At 42.8% G+C, this 15,601-nt stretch overlaps 1 protein-coding gene across 3 annotated transcripts in view; it reads left to right on the top strand.

Moving 5' to 3' along the window:
* The window catches only part of LOC110533553 (uncharacterized), an 83,076-nt gene that overhangs the window by 63,929 nt on the left and 3,546 nt on the right, over positions 1-15,601 (top strand). Inside the window, exons 9-19 of one of the 3 annotated variants that reach the window (XM_090186221.1) lie at positions 337-463; positions 702-737; positions 908-1,029; positions 1,793-1,922; positions 2,811-2,956; positions 5,352-5,478; positions 5,664-5,696; positions 5,819-5,928; positions 6,143-6,269; positions 7,368-7,495; positions 7,758-7,881. In XM_090186221.1, coding sequence (XP_090042347.1) covers positions 337-463; positions 702-737; positions 908-1,029; positions 1,793-1,922; positions 2,811-2,956; positions 5,352-5,478; positions 5,664-5,696; positions 5,819-5,928; positions 6,143-6,269; positions 7,368-7,495; positions 7,758-7,881 — 1,210 coding nt within the window. Of the gene's footprint in view, positions 1-336; positions 464-701; positions 738-907; positions 1,030-1,792; positions 1,923-2,810; positions 2,957-5,351; positions 5,479-5,660; positions 5,697-5,818; positions 5,929-6,142; positions 6,270-7,367; positions 7,496-7,757; positions 7,882-15,601 lie in introns of all 3 variants that reach the window. The other 2 variants (XM_021617881.3, XR_016483628.1) reach the window with 2 other exon arrangements.

Raw genomic sequence — 15,601 nt, 5'->3', positions numbered from 1 at the left:
ATAGTTACAGGTTTTCAATCAAATATTTTTCTTCTCACAGAGAAGATGAGTGGTTTCTATTGTAGTGGAGATTAGCGACACTGACAGTATGACTGTGGACAAAGTATTTGTGTTTGATCAGGCATTCAACCATGCATACATTTCATGCATAAAGCAATGAACTGAGCAGCCTCCATAAATGTGGTGCCACATGAATAGATAATGTTTACCTGTAAATTAAAAACAATATCAGCGACGCCCGATGCTTGTAACACAAAAATCTGCTTGGCAAACAATTGAGATTAGATTACCTGGGCCTCTCATTGATAATGCATTCGTCTTGTTTTTCCACCTTAGTTGGCTTGCCTACTGTAGCCCTGGTTTCCATGGGAACTATGCGGTTATGGAAGCAGGCGGCTCCACAACACCTGGCGTTGGTCATCCCCAGGTCACCACTGTGAGGTCACTGAGACCCCTCAGAATGGTAAGGGTTCACCACGGTGGCATCACTGAGGTGGCTGACACTGCTTGGTTGTGGTCGGTTTTGGGCCCAATTACATTTCAATGCTGTACACTCAGAAAATTAGTTTATATTGATTTCCAAATTGGCCCATAGCCCATTAATTTGAAGAAATCCTATGTCTCAAAGTCTCAGAAATATATACGTCTGGGCCTCATTTTCATCAAGGTTTGGTTTCTTATGTTCTGTGTCTTTCTGACAGAGTGGGCTCAGAGTGAGGAGACCTCTGGATCCTAAGGTAAGACATTATCAATATTGAAAGTACAGCATAAACCACTATCCCCTGCAGGAAACAGCCGATCTCATACAGTTAAATAATCCCTTCAATTTGCACAATGATGATTAATGTTAATGAAAGTAAAATCATTTAGAAAGTGCATGAGATATTTTGTGTGTTTTTTTTTATAGATGTTGGTGTTTGAGCAGCCCCTCTTCCAGGGGCGGGGAAGAGAGCTGGGAGGCCACACCCCCAGTCTGGGAGCTGTGGCTGGGCTGAAGGGGGCGTCGTCGCTACGGGTCATTGGTGGAGTGTGAGTCCATGTCAATGCCCTCCCTCCTGTCTGCGCCTGCCTGTCATCCACAGCTGATGGAGACAGATGAGGACTCACTCATAGACTCAGATTAATGAACATCTCTAGGCCCTCTTAGTTAAATGTCATTCCAATTTGTATGGAGAAAATAAGGTTTGGTTTGTTTGGGAATTCACATGCATTTGTTTTTTGTGAGTGAGTGAGGGACAGAGTGAGGTAGGGAGAAAGGAAGTGCATTCATGCCAAGCTGCATACTTACTCTGGAATGCTACCTGTGCTGAGGTTTTTACAAGGTGTGTCATTCTGCTGCAAACAGTTTCACAATCTACTGGTCATGTAATTCCTCAGGAATGCTCCCTCTGCTGTCATATAGAGCAAATGTAGCTCACCTCCCTGTGCAAACATATGCCAAGTAGAACAGGAAGTGTGTGTGTGTGTGTGTGTGTGTGTGTGTGTGTGTGTGTGTGTGTGTGCGTGTGCGTGTGCGTGTGTGTGTACGCATGCTTTGGTGTGGTGTTTGGTTACAGAGAGGGTTGGTACGCATGACATCTGATAACATTTCAATTGTAACACCACAAAAAACCCAAACAATAAATCAATCAAACATTCCTTAGCACTAACTCAAGTGGCATATCCACCGCTCAGACACTGTTATCAGCACCAACGTATCATTGACACCCAGGCTCCTATTCAAGCTGTGTTGGTATAAGTGTGAGTAGGAGTATTTAGCTGGGGTTTGACCTGTGACCTCTGTGTTTGACAGATGGGTGGGCTACACTGGAGAGGACTTCACAGGACGGCAGTATTTACTGGAGGAGGGAGAATACAGTGACTGTGCAGATCTGGGTGGAGCCGATCACCCTCTGCTGCTTTCTTTCCGTTTCTTACAGGCAGTAAGTAACAGGATTTTAATAATATGGTTATTTACAATGTATTCAGTATATGTGGCTTATGTGGGTATGTGTACCTGTGCAAATCCTGAAAGCGTACTCTTGATTTGAAAGAATGAGGGAAGTCAATGAAATGTGTTGGGGTCTGTCTGTGTGTGTGTGTGTGTGTGTGTGTGTGTGTGTGCGTGTGTGCGTGTGCGTGCATGGCAGAATCATTTTGTTTGAAACCAGGCCAAATGTTTTATATTAACCATCGGTATGACCCAGTTGACACCCAGCAGACCTCCATTCCACTCCCTTTCCATCACCTCACCACTGTCTAAGTGTCTATTTTAGCCTCCTGATATCAGTCAGAAGCATTAGCTAGTAGAAACGCTCTAACAGCGAACTCCTGGCTAGGATAGGCTACGCTTCTAATAGGATTAAACAGGTAGAGTTAATTGCTAACTGTCTACCATACCGCAGGTTCATTAGCATTCCAGTTTCCTCCACCCCTAGTGCCCTCTGGCTGTTAGCAGCACCACTCTTTTGATCAACTATACACTGTTGTGTAATCACCAGCCACCAGCAGCCATTCTGTAAAGCTCCCACTACGGATAGTGCTTACGGAATGAACTACCTGAGCTAAATGCAGCAGCTATGTAAATGCAGCTTGTAGAGTTTTTCAGTTTGAGGCTACTTGAACATGAAAGAACAAGAGAAAGGGAAACTTTATAGGATTTGGATAAAAGTGGTTTGTACAGTGGTGCTAGTTTCTATACAGTTAACCAGCCCACATTTCTTCATGTAAGCTCTGTTTTTGTACTAGGCTACATTAGTGTAAGAGTTGTTGTAGCTATTTTATAAAGCAGTCTTACTCAGTGAGGTCTTCTGCATGGTTCCCATTGTTAGGACTTCATAGAGCCTTCAGTCTCACTGCAGGAGGAAACTGGGTCTCCTGGAGCCGGGAGAAGGGACATTTTGGATCTGGACGTCCCTGATCTGGAGAAGGATGGAGCCACTGAAAAGATCACCACCTTCTGTGTGAAGAGTGGAGTGTGAGTATCAATTAGAGGACCAGGGTTGGGGTCAATTCAGGAACTCTGCGCTTCACAGTTCTGTATGGGGTTTGACTGACAGCCGTTCTGAACTTGAGCACTGCATGCGACAAGAAGTTGCCCCCTACCCTCCCGCTAATTGGGAAACTTTTGCACATGTCTGAGTTAGGGAAATGCTGTAAATGAAGAGGACTCAATGTATTTTGAAAGATGAGATGTTGAGGATTATAATAAATAAAGCTTGGATGTCATAAAAGGAAGCCTAACACCCGTGAGTCCAAATGTGTACTTCACTTTTCCAAATCAGAAAACTGAGTGTACAAAACATTAGGAACACCTTCCTAATATTGAGTTGCACCCCCTTTTGCCCTCAGCACAGCCTCAAATTGTCAGGGCATGGACTCTACAAGGCTTTGAAAGTGTTCCACAGGGATGCTGGCCCATGTTGACTCCAATGCTTCTCACCGTTGTGTCAAGTTGGCTGGATGTCCTTTGGGTTGTGGACCATTCTTGATACACAAGGGAAACTGTTGAGCGTGAAAAACTCAGCAGCGTTGCTATTCTTGACACACTCAAAATTATGCACCTGGCACCTAGTACCATACCCCATTCAAAAACTTAAATATTTTGTCTTTCCCATTCGTCTACTGAATGGCACACATACACAATCCATGTCTCAATTGTCTCAAGGCTTAAAAATCCTTCTTTAACCTGTCTCCTCCCCTTCATCTAAACTGATTGAAGTGAATTTAAACAAGTGACATCAATACAGGATCATAGTAATAGCCTGGATTCATCTGATCGGTCTATTTCATTTTTGTACACTCAGTGTACATTGTCAAGGTTTATGATCACTATGTTTGATGTACAGTTACAAGATGACATGGCGTCATACCCTGGGTTGTTCTGAACAGAATGAGCCTATGTTTGTTGATTGTGTAGCAGCGGAACATGCACCTGAATGCATTCATGGCTCCTTTCTATGCACACCACAATTACAATCTATTTCTCTGATTTGCCTTGTGAAACCTAACACTGTAAGATCATATTTTATAACTTAGCTAGTCATGTTGGCAATAGAACAAGCATTCAAATGATGCCCACCTGACCCAGATTGAGATTTAAAATGGGACGTTTTGGATTGCGTTAACGGCAATAGTAATTGTGTGAAGGCGGGGATGCAGGATTGTGTTCCAAACAAAACAACTATAAGTGTGCTTGTTTTAGTTCCTCAACAGCACAGCTAGGAGAGCTCACAAAAACACCTTATAGCTGAAGACTTCTTTGTCATAAAAGTGCATTGAAGTTTCGTAGGAACTGTGCGCACTTTGGAGAGGTGTGTATTCACTTGGAGACACCAGTTAGTCCTCTCACTCAAACCCTTGTATTGTTTTTGTCTTATGTTACACCTACCCCAAATGTCCTACAAATAGTCTTATGGTATTACTGAATGTATACAGCGTGTTTTCAGATTTTGTTATCAACAAATGCTGCAAAAATTACAGTAAATCTAAAATGCACATAAATCAGCAGTGTAATGTTTGCATTTAGTCTTGTCAGGTGAACTGTTGTGTCCTCAACTTTGGTCTAATATTTTCCCATAATCTCCAAACTGTTCACTTTCAATTGCTACAATGTTTATGCATATGCTTTTCATATTTCTTCTGTAAGAAATATAGGCCAATTCCATATAGGCCAATTCCCACGAGTGTAAAGGGTTAAATGGAAATCACTACAACTTTGCAGAAGACCAGTCATAATAACATCTTAATAGAGGTGCATCCCAACTATTATTGCAAAGCTACCATTAATTTACCAAAGTTACCAGAAACTTCTGTAATTTTAGTAATTAACAGGTAATCTATGGTAACTTTGGTAATTTTATCTTGAATAACTTGTATTCATTTTTAAAATATTTGTCCATATTTTCCATTAGTTTCTAGTGGATAGACCATATGGTTAAAGATAATGAATTTTAAAAGTATCTAATCAACAAAGGTATTATTTGAAATGAACTCTGCATCTCTTCCAACTATTGACTTTTTTCACCACTGCCACCAGTTTGGCACCAAAACATTTACAACAAAGATATAGTCAAATAAATAACTGTTTTAAAAAATATATAAAGGATATTTCATGCTGAAACCCTCATATTAACCCCAATGATATTCACTAAATTGATGGTTTAAGTACACAAAGAGGACACTAGATGTCATCTGTTCAAATTCAAAAGAAACTTGAAAGTTACCAAACTTCTGGTAGTTTCCCATAATATACCCTCCCTTTGAAACCCTAATCCCAACAAACTAAAGTTCACAAAGTTTCACATGACTTTGTCATTCACTATTCACTGTGCCTCTCTGGTGCTGATGGTCTCCGGGCTGGTCTGTTTCAGATGGGTGGCGTACAGCGAGAAATACTTTGGTGGAGAGCAGTGCATACTGGAGAAAGGAAAACATCCTGCCACTCTGCACTGGGGTGGCAACCATGGAGCAGCCAAGTCTATCCGACCCATACGATTGGTGAGCTCCATATCGTAGCCTATTAGAGGAATAGACCATAAGACTGACATAAGAGTGACAAAAGGCGTGACATGCAGATGAAATCCCTCCTATGTCTCTTCTTTGTAGTTCTATGTGGCTCTCAGAAAATATATGGTATAGATGTTGGAAAAACACTTTTCAAAACACTTTTATTATTACAGCAGGACCTTTATGGCCTCAGAGAACCAAAGTTCATGGTATGTATATATCATTACACAACATTATTTTCACCTGTCAAAAAGAGACTAGGGAAAGGGGCAATCTGAGAATTGATACCCAGCCGTGAAGTGTGTACTAAGTTGTACTTTTGTGTCTCCAGCTGTGGGCCTACAGCCAGCCCCACTACAGGGGAGTGAGTGAGGGGTACATGGGGGAGGCAGGGCACTGTGGCTCTGCCTCCCCCATGTCCTTCAGAGTCATCAAGGGAAGGTGAGTACTGGAGGACTACTATTTGATCTGTATTGATCCTAGAGGTGGAGTTATGTCCCCTTTTTACTTACAGGTTGCTAATTATGGATTGTCAGTATTCTACTGTAGGCATGCCACAATGTATCTTTAATTGTAGTTGCCACGGGAGGCATTGAACAATGTCTATGATGCTTATTGGCTTACTCACACTCACTGGTCTTCTTGCCCCGTCCAGCTGGCTGCTTTTTGATGAGGAGGGTTGCTGTGGAAACCAGTACATCCTGGGAGAGGGCCTTTATCCCGACCTCATTTCCTGTGGCTGTGTGGCCACTTCTGTCAAATCACTGAGGCCCATTCCCTATGTGAGTGTACCTGGCATGACCTCAGCCCATTTACTGCTATCTTTAGGTAACACAACAAGCTAGATGAGACATGTGAGCACACATTCAGTTTTAACAGTATTATATGCCATGGTAAATAGATGGTGATAAATACACTATATATACAAAAGTATGTGAACACTCCTTCAAATTAGTGGATTCTGCTATTTCAGCCACACCCATTGCTGACAGGTATATAAAATCGAGCACATAGCCATGCAATCTCCATAGCCAAACATTGTCAGTAGAATGACTTTCAAAGTAGCACCATCAAAGGATGCCACATTTCCAGGAGAACGCTACCTGCCCAAATACATAGTGCCCACTGTAAAGTTAGGTGGAGGAGAAATAATGGTCTGGGGCTGTTTTTCATGGTTCGAGCTAGGCCCCTTAGTTCCAGTGAAGGGAAATCTTAACGGAACAGCACACAATGACATACATGATTCTGTGCTTCCAACTTTGTGGCAACAGTTTGGGGAAGGCTCTTTCCTATTTCAGCATGACAATGCCCCATGCACAAAGCGAGGTCCATACAGAAATGGTTTGTCGAGATCAGTGTGGAAGAACTTGACTGGCCTGCACAGAGCCTTGACCTCAACCCCATCGAACACCTTTGGGATGAATTGGAAAGCAGACTGCGAGCCAGGCCTACTCACCCAGGATCAGTGCTCGACCTCACTAATGCTCTTGTGGCTGAATGGAAGCAAGTCCCCGCAGCAATGTTCCAACATCTAGTGGAAAGCATTCCCAGAATAGTGGACGCTGTTCTAGCAGCAAAAAGGGGGGGGGGGCTCCATATTAATTCCCATGATTTTGGAATGAGATGTACGACAAGCCGGTGTCCATATACTTTTGGTAATGTAGTGTAGAATACTGTAGTTTCCGTTCAGCCACCATTGGAGTGTCACAAATGACAACCTTTTCCCCAAACAAATATAGGTATAAAGGATGTATTGTGTATTTTGCCCTAATAAAGTTCAATGCAGGCACTTATTGAAAAAGGACAGAACATATAAATAAAGTAAATCCAATGGCATTCTCATCTAAGATGGCTCTCTTCCCTTCCTGTTACCTCTGTAGAGTTTCTCCGACCCGTCCATCAGCCTGTTTTCTCTGGGTTCCTATGAGGGCCTCAAGATGGTTGTTGTGACACCCACAGAGCACATGAAGGACTTCTTCACCCAGTCTCTGCAGGTCCACAGTGGACTGTGAGTAGAGAGATAGCCTGTCATCTCTTATGTCACTGAACAGCTAACATTACTGCCAGACACTCTACATAGAGAAGGAACTTAGGTTTCTTTGGCCTTAGACATGTGTCATGTTCAGTAAGAAAACAAGTGAAACAGGGAGGTACGACCTGAACTTGTCCAATAAGAAGGCTAATTTTTGTTTTCCGTTTTAAGATGTTTCTCTGCATTGCGCCCTAATGAATATGGCCCTGTTTCAGCTGAATGTGTGTGTCTTTGGCAGGTGGGTGGTGTATGAATACAGTAACTATAAGGGCTGTCAGATGCTGCTGCAGCCAGGGGAGCTTCCTGTGTGGGGAGAGCACAGTGGCTGGGACACCATTGGCTCCTTACGGCCCCTCAAACAGGTAAAACACACACACAAAATTGACAATCACTCTAATCACTCTTAAGTGTCATTTCCCATCTAGCACATTTGGTTCCTTGGAAGTTGTGGGAACGTATGTTTTTCATTTCCCATTGGTTCTGGGAATAAAGCTATATGTTTCCTGACCTGTAAAACTGAAGGTTTTTTAAACGTTCTGAGAACGGAAGTGAAAATGTTGCCTGTTCTGGGAACATGCATTTTTATTTTTATGCATTTTTATGCTGCAGGGATTTTCTGAGATCATTTTACTGTAGTTCCCTGAAAGTTTTCCTGGGAAGTTTTATTAACATTTTGTGAACAGAAATTCTAGGTTATTTTGAGGTTTTGGAATAACTTCCTTAAAACCTTCAGTGAATGTTTCAATAAGACTTTTAATAACACTGCTAACTTAGTTTGAGTTAACTGTTTTGAAATCCAAACACAGATAGGACACAGGAAAATGTATTTGCCTAGGCATTAATCATGCAAACAGATGTATTTTTTACTGTGGCACGGCGTCAGTGAGATTCAAACGCCTTTAATTTTTCCACATTTTATTGTTACAAAGTGAGATTAAAATGGATTTAATTGTGTTTTTTTTGTCAATGATCTACACAAAATACCCTAATGTCAAAGTGGAAGAATAATGCTAACATTTGTAAAAAAAAATATATATATATATATATAAAAGGGCCGTTTCTTTTTTTGGACCCAGTCTTTCAAAGATAATTCGTAAAAATCCAAATAACTTCACAGATCTTCATTGTAAAGGGTTTAAACACTGTTTCCCATGCTTTTTTAATGAACCATAAACAATTAATGAACTCTAACAGCTTACAGACGGTAGGCAATTAAGGTCACAGTTATGAAAACTTAGGACACTAAAGAGACCTTTCTACTGACTCTGAAAAACATTTAAAAAAAGATGCCCAGGGTCCCTGCTCATATGCGTGAACGTGCCTTTGGCATGCTGCAAGGAGGCATGAGGATTGCAGATGTGGCCAGGGAAATAAATTGCAATGTCCGTACTGTGAGTCGCCAAAGACAGTGCTACAGGGAGACAGGACAGACAGCTGATCGTGCTCGCAGTGGCAGACCACGTTTAACAACACCTGCACAGAGCATCACACCTGCAGGTCAGGTACAGGTTGGCAACAACAACTGCCCGAATTACACCAGGAACGCACAATCCCTCCATCAGTGCTCAGACTGTCTGCAATAGGCTGAGCGAGGCTGGACTGAGGGCTTGTAGGCCTGTTGTAAGGCAGGTCCTCACCAGACATCACCGGCAACAACGTCGCCTATGGGCACAAACCCACCGTCGCTGGACCAGACAGGACTGGCAAAAAGTGCTCTTCACTGACGAGTCACGGTTTTGTCTCACCAGGGGTGATGGTCGGATTTGTGTTTATCGTTGAAGGAATGAGCGTTACACCGAGGCCTGTACTCTGTACTGGGATCGATTTGGAGGTGGCGGGTCCGTCATGGTCTGGGTCGGAGTGTCACAGCATCATCTGACTGAGCTTGTTGTCACTGCAGGCAATCTCAATGCTATGCAATACAGGGAAGACATCCTCCTCCCTCATGTGGTACCCTTCTTGCAGGCTCATCCTGACATGACAATCCCACCAGCCATACTGCTCGTTCTGTGCGTGATTTCCTGCAAGACAGGACTGTCAGTGTTCTGCTATGGCCAGCGAAGAGCCCGGATCGCAATCCCATTGAACACGTCTGGGACCTGTTGGATCGGAGGGTGAGGGCTAGGGCCATTCCCCCCAGAAATGTCCGGGAACTTGCAGCTGCCTTGGTGGAAGAGTGGGGTAACATCTCACGCCAAGAACTGGCAAATCTGGTGCAGTCCATGAGGAGGAGATGCACTGCAGTACTTAATGCAGCTGGTGGCCACACCAGATACTGACTGTTACTTTTGACTTTGATCCCCCCTTTTGTTCAGGGACACATTATTCCATTTCTGTTAGTCACATGTCTATGGAACTTGTTCAGTTTATGTCTCAGTTGTTGAATCTTATGTTCATACAAATATTTATACATGTTAAGTTTGCTGAAAATAAACGCAGTTGACAGTGAGAGGACGTTTCTTTTTTTGCTGATTCCTCATTCCGAAGTTTTTTTGCTGATTCCTCATTCAAGGTTTTTATTTTTTACTATTTTCTACATTGTAGAATTATAGTGAAGACATCAAAACTTTGAAATAACACATATGGAATCATGTATTAACCAAAAATGTGTTCAACAAATCAAAACATATTTTCTCCCTTTGCTGTTTCCTGAAGTCCACAATCATCTCTTTTGTTTTGCTGACATTGAGTGATAAGCTATTTTCCTGACACCACACTCCGAAGGCCCTGACCTCCACCCTGTAGGCTGTCTCGCCTTTGTTGGTAATGAAGCCTACCACTGTTGTGTCGTCTGCAAACTTGATGATTGAGTTGGAGGCGTGCATGGCCACGCAGTCATGGGTGAACAGGGAGCACATGAGGGGACTGAGAACGCACTCTTGCCCCAGTGTTGAGGATCAGCGGAGTGGAGATGTTGTTTCCTACCTTCACCACCTGGGGGTGGCCGTCAGGAAGTCCAGGACCCAGTTGCACAGGGCGGGGTCAAGACCCAGGGCCTCAAGCTTAATGATGAGTTTGGAGGGTACTCTGGTGTTGAATGCTGCAAAATCTGTACTCCTATAAATCAGCTGGGCTAGACAATCTGGACCCTCTCTTTCTAAAATGATCTGCCGAAATTGTTGCAACCCCTATTACTAGCCTATTCAACCTCTCTTTCTTATTGTCTGAGATCCCTAAAGATTGAAAAGCTGCCACGGTCATCCCCCTCTTCAGGAGACACTAGACCCAAACTGCTACAGACCTATATCTACCCTGTCTTTCTAAGGTCTTCGAAAGCCAAGTTAACAAACAGATCACCGAACATTTAGAATCCCACCGTACCTTCTCCGCTATGCAGTCTGGTTTCCTAGCTGGTCATGGGTGCATCTCAGCCACGCTCAAGGTCCTAAACGATATCATAACTGCCATCGATAAGAGACAACACTGTGCAGCTATATTCATTGACCTGGCCAAGGCTTTCGACTCTGTCAATCACCACATTCTTATCCGCAGACTCAACAGCCTTGGTTTCTCAAATGACTCCCTCGCCTGGTTCACCAACTACTTCTCAAACAGAGTTCAGTGTGTCAAATCGGAGGGCCTGTTGTCCTGACCTCTGGCAGTCTCTATGGGGCTGCCACAGGGTTCAATTCTCGGGCCGACTCTTTTCTCTGTATACATCAATGATGTCGCTCTTGCTGCTGGTGATTCTCTGATCCACCTCTACGCAGACGACACCATTCTGTATACTTCTGGCCCTTCCTTGGCCACTCTGTTAACAACCCTCCAAGCAAGCATCAATGCCATATAACTCTCCTTCCGTGGCCTGCAACTGCTCTTAAATGCAAGTAAAACTAAATGCATGCTCTTCAACCGATCGCTGCCCACACCTGCCCGCCCGTCCAGCATCACTACTCTGGACGGTTCTGACTTAGAATATGTGGACTACAAATACCTAGGTGTCTGGTTATACTGTAAACTCTCCTTCCAGACGCACATTAAGCATCTCCAATCCAGAATTAAATCTAGAATCGGCTTCCTATTTCTCAACAAAGCATCCTTCACTCATGCTGCCAAACATACCCTCGTAAAACTGACTATCCTACCGATCCTTGACTTCGGCGATGTCATTTACAAAATAGCCTCCAACACTCTACTCAGCAAATTGGATGCAGTCTATCACAGTGCCATCCGTTTTGTCACCAAAGCCCCATATACCACCCACCACTGTGACCTGTATGCTCTCGTCAGCTGGCCCTCATTACATATTCGTTGCCAAACCCACTGGGTCCAGGTCATCTCTAAGTCTTTGCTAGGTAAAGCACCGCCTTATCTCAGCTCACTGGTCACCATAGCAGCACCCACTCGTAGCACACGCTCCAGCAGGTATATCTCACTGGTCACCCCCAAAACCAATTCCTACTTTGGCCGCCTTTCCTTCCAGTTCTCTGCTGCCAATGACTGGAACAAACTGAAAAAATCACTGAAGCTGGAGATATATCCCTCACTAACTTTAAGCACCAGCTGTCAGAGCAGCTCACAGATCACTGCACCTGTACTTAGCCCATCTAACTACCTCATCCCCATACTGTTATTCATTTTGCTCCTTTGCACCCCAGTAACTCTACTTGCACACTTATCTTCTGCTGAGCGTGATCTATCAGTCCAGTGTTTAATTGCTATATTGTAATTATTTTGCCACTATGGCCTATTTATTGCCTCTATGTAGACTTTTTCTATTGTATTATTGACTGTATGTGTGTTTATTCCATGTGTAACTCTGTGTTGTTGTATGTGTCGCACTGCTTTGCTTTATCTTGGCCAGGCCGCAGTTGTAAATGAGAACTTGTTCTCAACTAGCCTACCTGGTTTAATAAAGGTGAAATAAAACAAATATAAAAAAATGCTGAGCTGTAGTCAATGAACAGCATTCTTACATAGGTATTCCTCTTGTCCAGATGGGATAGGGCAGTGTGATGGCGATTGCATCGTCTGTGGACCTATTGGGGCGGTAAGCAAATTGAAGTGGGTATAATATAATAAAATTATATAATATAATATAATCCTTGACTCGTCTCTCAAAGCACTTCATGATGACAGAAGTGAGTGCTACGGGGCGTAGTCATTTAGTTCAGTTACCTTGGCTTTCTTGGGAACAGGAACAGTGGTGGCCATCTTGAAGCATGTGGGGACAGAGGACTGGGATAGGGATTGATTGAATATGTCTGTAAACACACCAACCAGCTGGTCTGCACATGCTCTGAGGACGCGGCTAGTGATGCCGTCTGGGCCGGCAGCCTTGCTAGGGTTAACAAGTTTACATGTTTTACTCACGTCGGCCATGGAGAAGAAGAGCCCACAGTCTTTGGTAGCCGGCCGCGTTGGTGGCACTGTATTGTCCCCAAAGCTCGCAAAGATGTTGTTTAATTTGTCTGGAAGCAAGACTTCGATGTCTGCGATGGAGTTGGTTTTCTTTTTGAAATCCGTGATTGTCTGTAGACCCTGCCACATAAGTCTCGTGTTTGAGCCGTTGAATTGTGACAACCACATTTTTTATACTGACACTTTGCTTATTTGATTGCCTTATGGAGGGAATATCTAGACTGTTTGTATTCGGCCATATTCCCAGTTGCCTTGCCATGATTAAATGCAGTGGTACGTGCTTTCATCACAACGCTTGATGGTTTTTGCGACTGCACTTGAAGAAACTTTCAAAGTTCTTGAAATGTTCCGTATTGACTGACCTTCATGTCTTAAAGTAATGATGGACTGACATTTCTCTTTGCTTATTTGAGCTTGGTCCATAATATGGACTTGGTCTTTTACCAAATATCTTCTGTTTACCCCCCTACAAATTGTATTTTAAGAAGGCACACCCGTTAATTGAAATGCATTCCAGGTGACTACCTCATGAAGCTGGTTGAGAGAATGCCAAGAATGTGCAAAGCTGTCATCAAGGCAAATGGTGGCTATTTGAAGAATCTCAAATATAAAATATATTTTGAGTTGTTTAACACTTTTTTTGGTTACTACATGATTCCATGTGTTATTTCATAGTGTTGATGTATTCACTATTATTCTACAATGTAGAAAATACTCAACATAAAGAAAAACCCTTGAATGAGTAGGTGTGCTAATCTTTTGACCGGTAGTGTATATTCAGTATATATTTGTGATGTCCTATACATAAAATCAATTGCATGTGCTCTATTGCTCTCAATTGATAATATTGGAAGAAAAAGTACAACAAATTACAGATCTATGCGGCCCTCTGAATGATTGGCTCAACCTAAAGTGCCCCCCTTACAAAAATAGTGAGTAACACTGCCCTAGATCTATATGTTCACATTCCATTGGGGTTTGTGCATGTGGGAGGTGGTGGTGCAGTGTTTCCCAACTCCAGTCCTCGAGTACCTCCAACAGTACACATTCTGATTGTAGTGCGGGACAAACACACCTGATTCAACTTGTCAACTAATCGTCAAACCCTTGGTGAGTTGAATCAGGTGAACTTGTCCGGGGCTACAAAAAAAAGAAGTAATAATAATAACTTTATTTGTATAGTGCTATTCAATACAATTAAGAAAGTACTTCACATCATAAAATAATAAAGTACTAACAGAAAAACAATGACAAGAGGAAGGAGAATGAAAAAAGATAGCTAATTAAAATCATACATTGAAATCATCTTTATAAAGCTGTATCTTCTGCAGGAATTTAAAAAGAGGCACTGAATCTGCAAGCCTGATCTCCTCTGGCAGACCATTCCAAAGTCTAGGGACGGAATGGTAAATGCACCGTCTCCTTTAGTTTTCAACCTAGGCTTCGTTTTCAACCTAGGCTTCGTTTTCAACCTAGGCTTTGTTTTCAACCTAGGCTTCGTTTTCAACCTAGGCTTCGTTTTCAACCTAGGCTTCGTTTTCAACCTAGGCTTCGTTTTCAACCTAGGCTTTGTTTTCAACCTAGGTTTCGTTTTCAACCTAGGCTTCGTTTTCAACCTAGGCTTCGTTTTCAACCTAGGCTTCGTTTTCAACCTAGGCCACGTGTTCCATTTTAAAATTGATGTAGTTCTGTCCTTGAGCTGTTCTTGTCTGCTAATGTTCTGTATTATGTAATGTTTCATGTTTTGTGTGGACCCCAGGAAGAGTAGCTACTGCTTTTGCAACAGCTGATGGGGATCCTAATAAAATACCTAGACTTAGGAATGGTCAACAGTGCCCTGCCAGAGGATCTCAGGTTATGTTCTGGCTCGTAGGGAGATAAAAAATCAGAAATATAGGATGGGCTAAACCATGCCTTGCCTTAAACGTGATTAATACAATTTTAAAATCTATTCTAAAAGTGACTGGTAGCCCGTGCCATTTTGATCTTACTGTAGATGATGGAGGGATTTCTGACTGAGTCATGTATAGAAAGAGTTACAGAAATCTAGATGTGAGGAAATAAAAGCATATATAACTTTCTCCAGATCAGTGAATGAAATAAAATGCTTGATTTTAGCTATATTTCTAAGATGATAAAAGCAGGACTGGACAACCTTCTTTACATGCAGCTCAATGTTTAGGTCAGGGTCAAAGAAGACACCAAGGCTTAGGTCAGGGTCAAAGAAGACACCAAGGTTTAGGTCAGGGTCAAAGAAGACACCAAGGTTTAGGTCAGGGTTAAAGAAGACACCAAGGTTTAGGTCAGGGTCAAAGAAGACACCAAGGTTTAGGTCAGGGTCAAAGAGGACACCAAGATTTAGGTCAGGGTCAAAGAAGACACCAAGGTTTAGGTCAGGGTCAAAGAAGACACCAAGGTTTAGGTCAGGGTCAAAGAAGACACCAAGGTTTAGGTCAGGGTCAAAGAAGACACCAAGGTTTAGGTCAGGGTCAAAGAGGACACCAAGGTTTAGGTCAGGGTCAAAGAAGACACCAAGGTTTAGGTCAGGGTCAAAGAAGACACCAAGGTTTAGGTCAGGGTCAAAGAAGACACCAAGGTTTAGGTCAGGGTCAAAGAAGACACCAAGGTTTAGGTCAGGGTCAAAGAAGACACCAAGGTTTAGGTCAGGGTCAAAGAAGACACCAAGGTTTAGGTCAGGGTCAAAGAATACACCAAGGTTTA

The sequence above is a fragment of the Oncorhynchus mykiss genome, chromosome 10 (genome assembly GCF_057628025.1).
Source record: "Oncorhynchus mykiss isolate SJ-2025 chromosome 10, ASM5762802v1, whole genome shotgun sequence".
NCBI lineage: Eukaryota > Metazoa > Chordata > Actinopteri > Salmoniformes > Salmonidae > Oncorhynchus > Oncorhynchus mykiss.
Note: the sequence above shows the minus strand (reverse complement) of the source record. Positions and strands in the feature narration are given on the sequence as shown.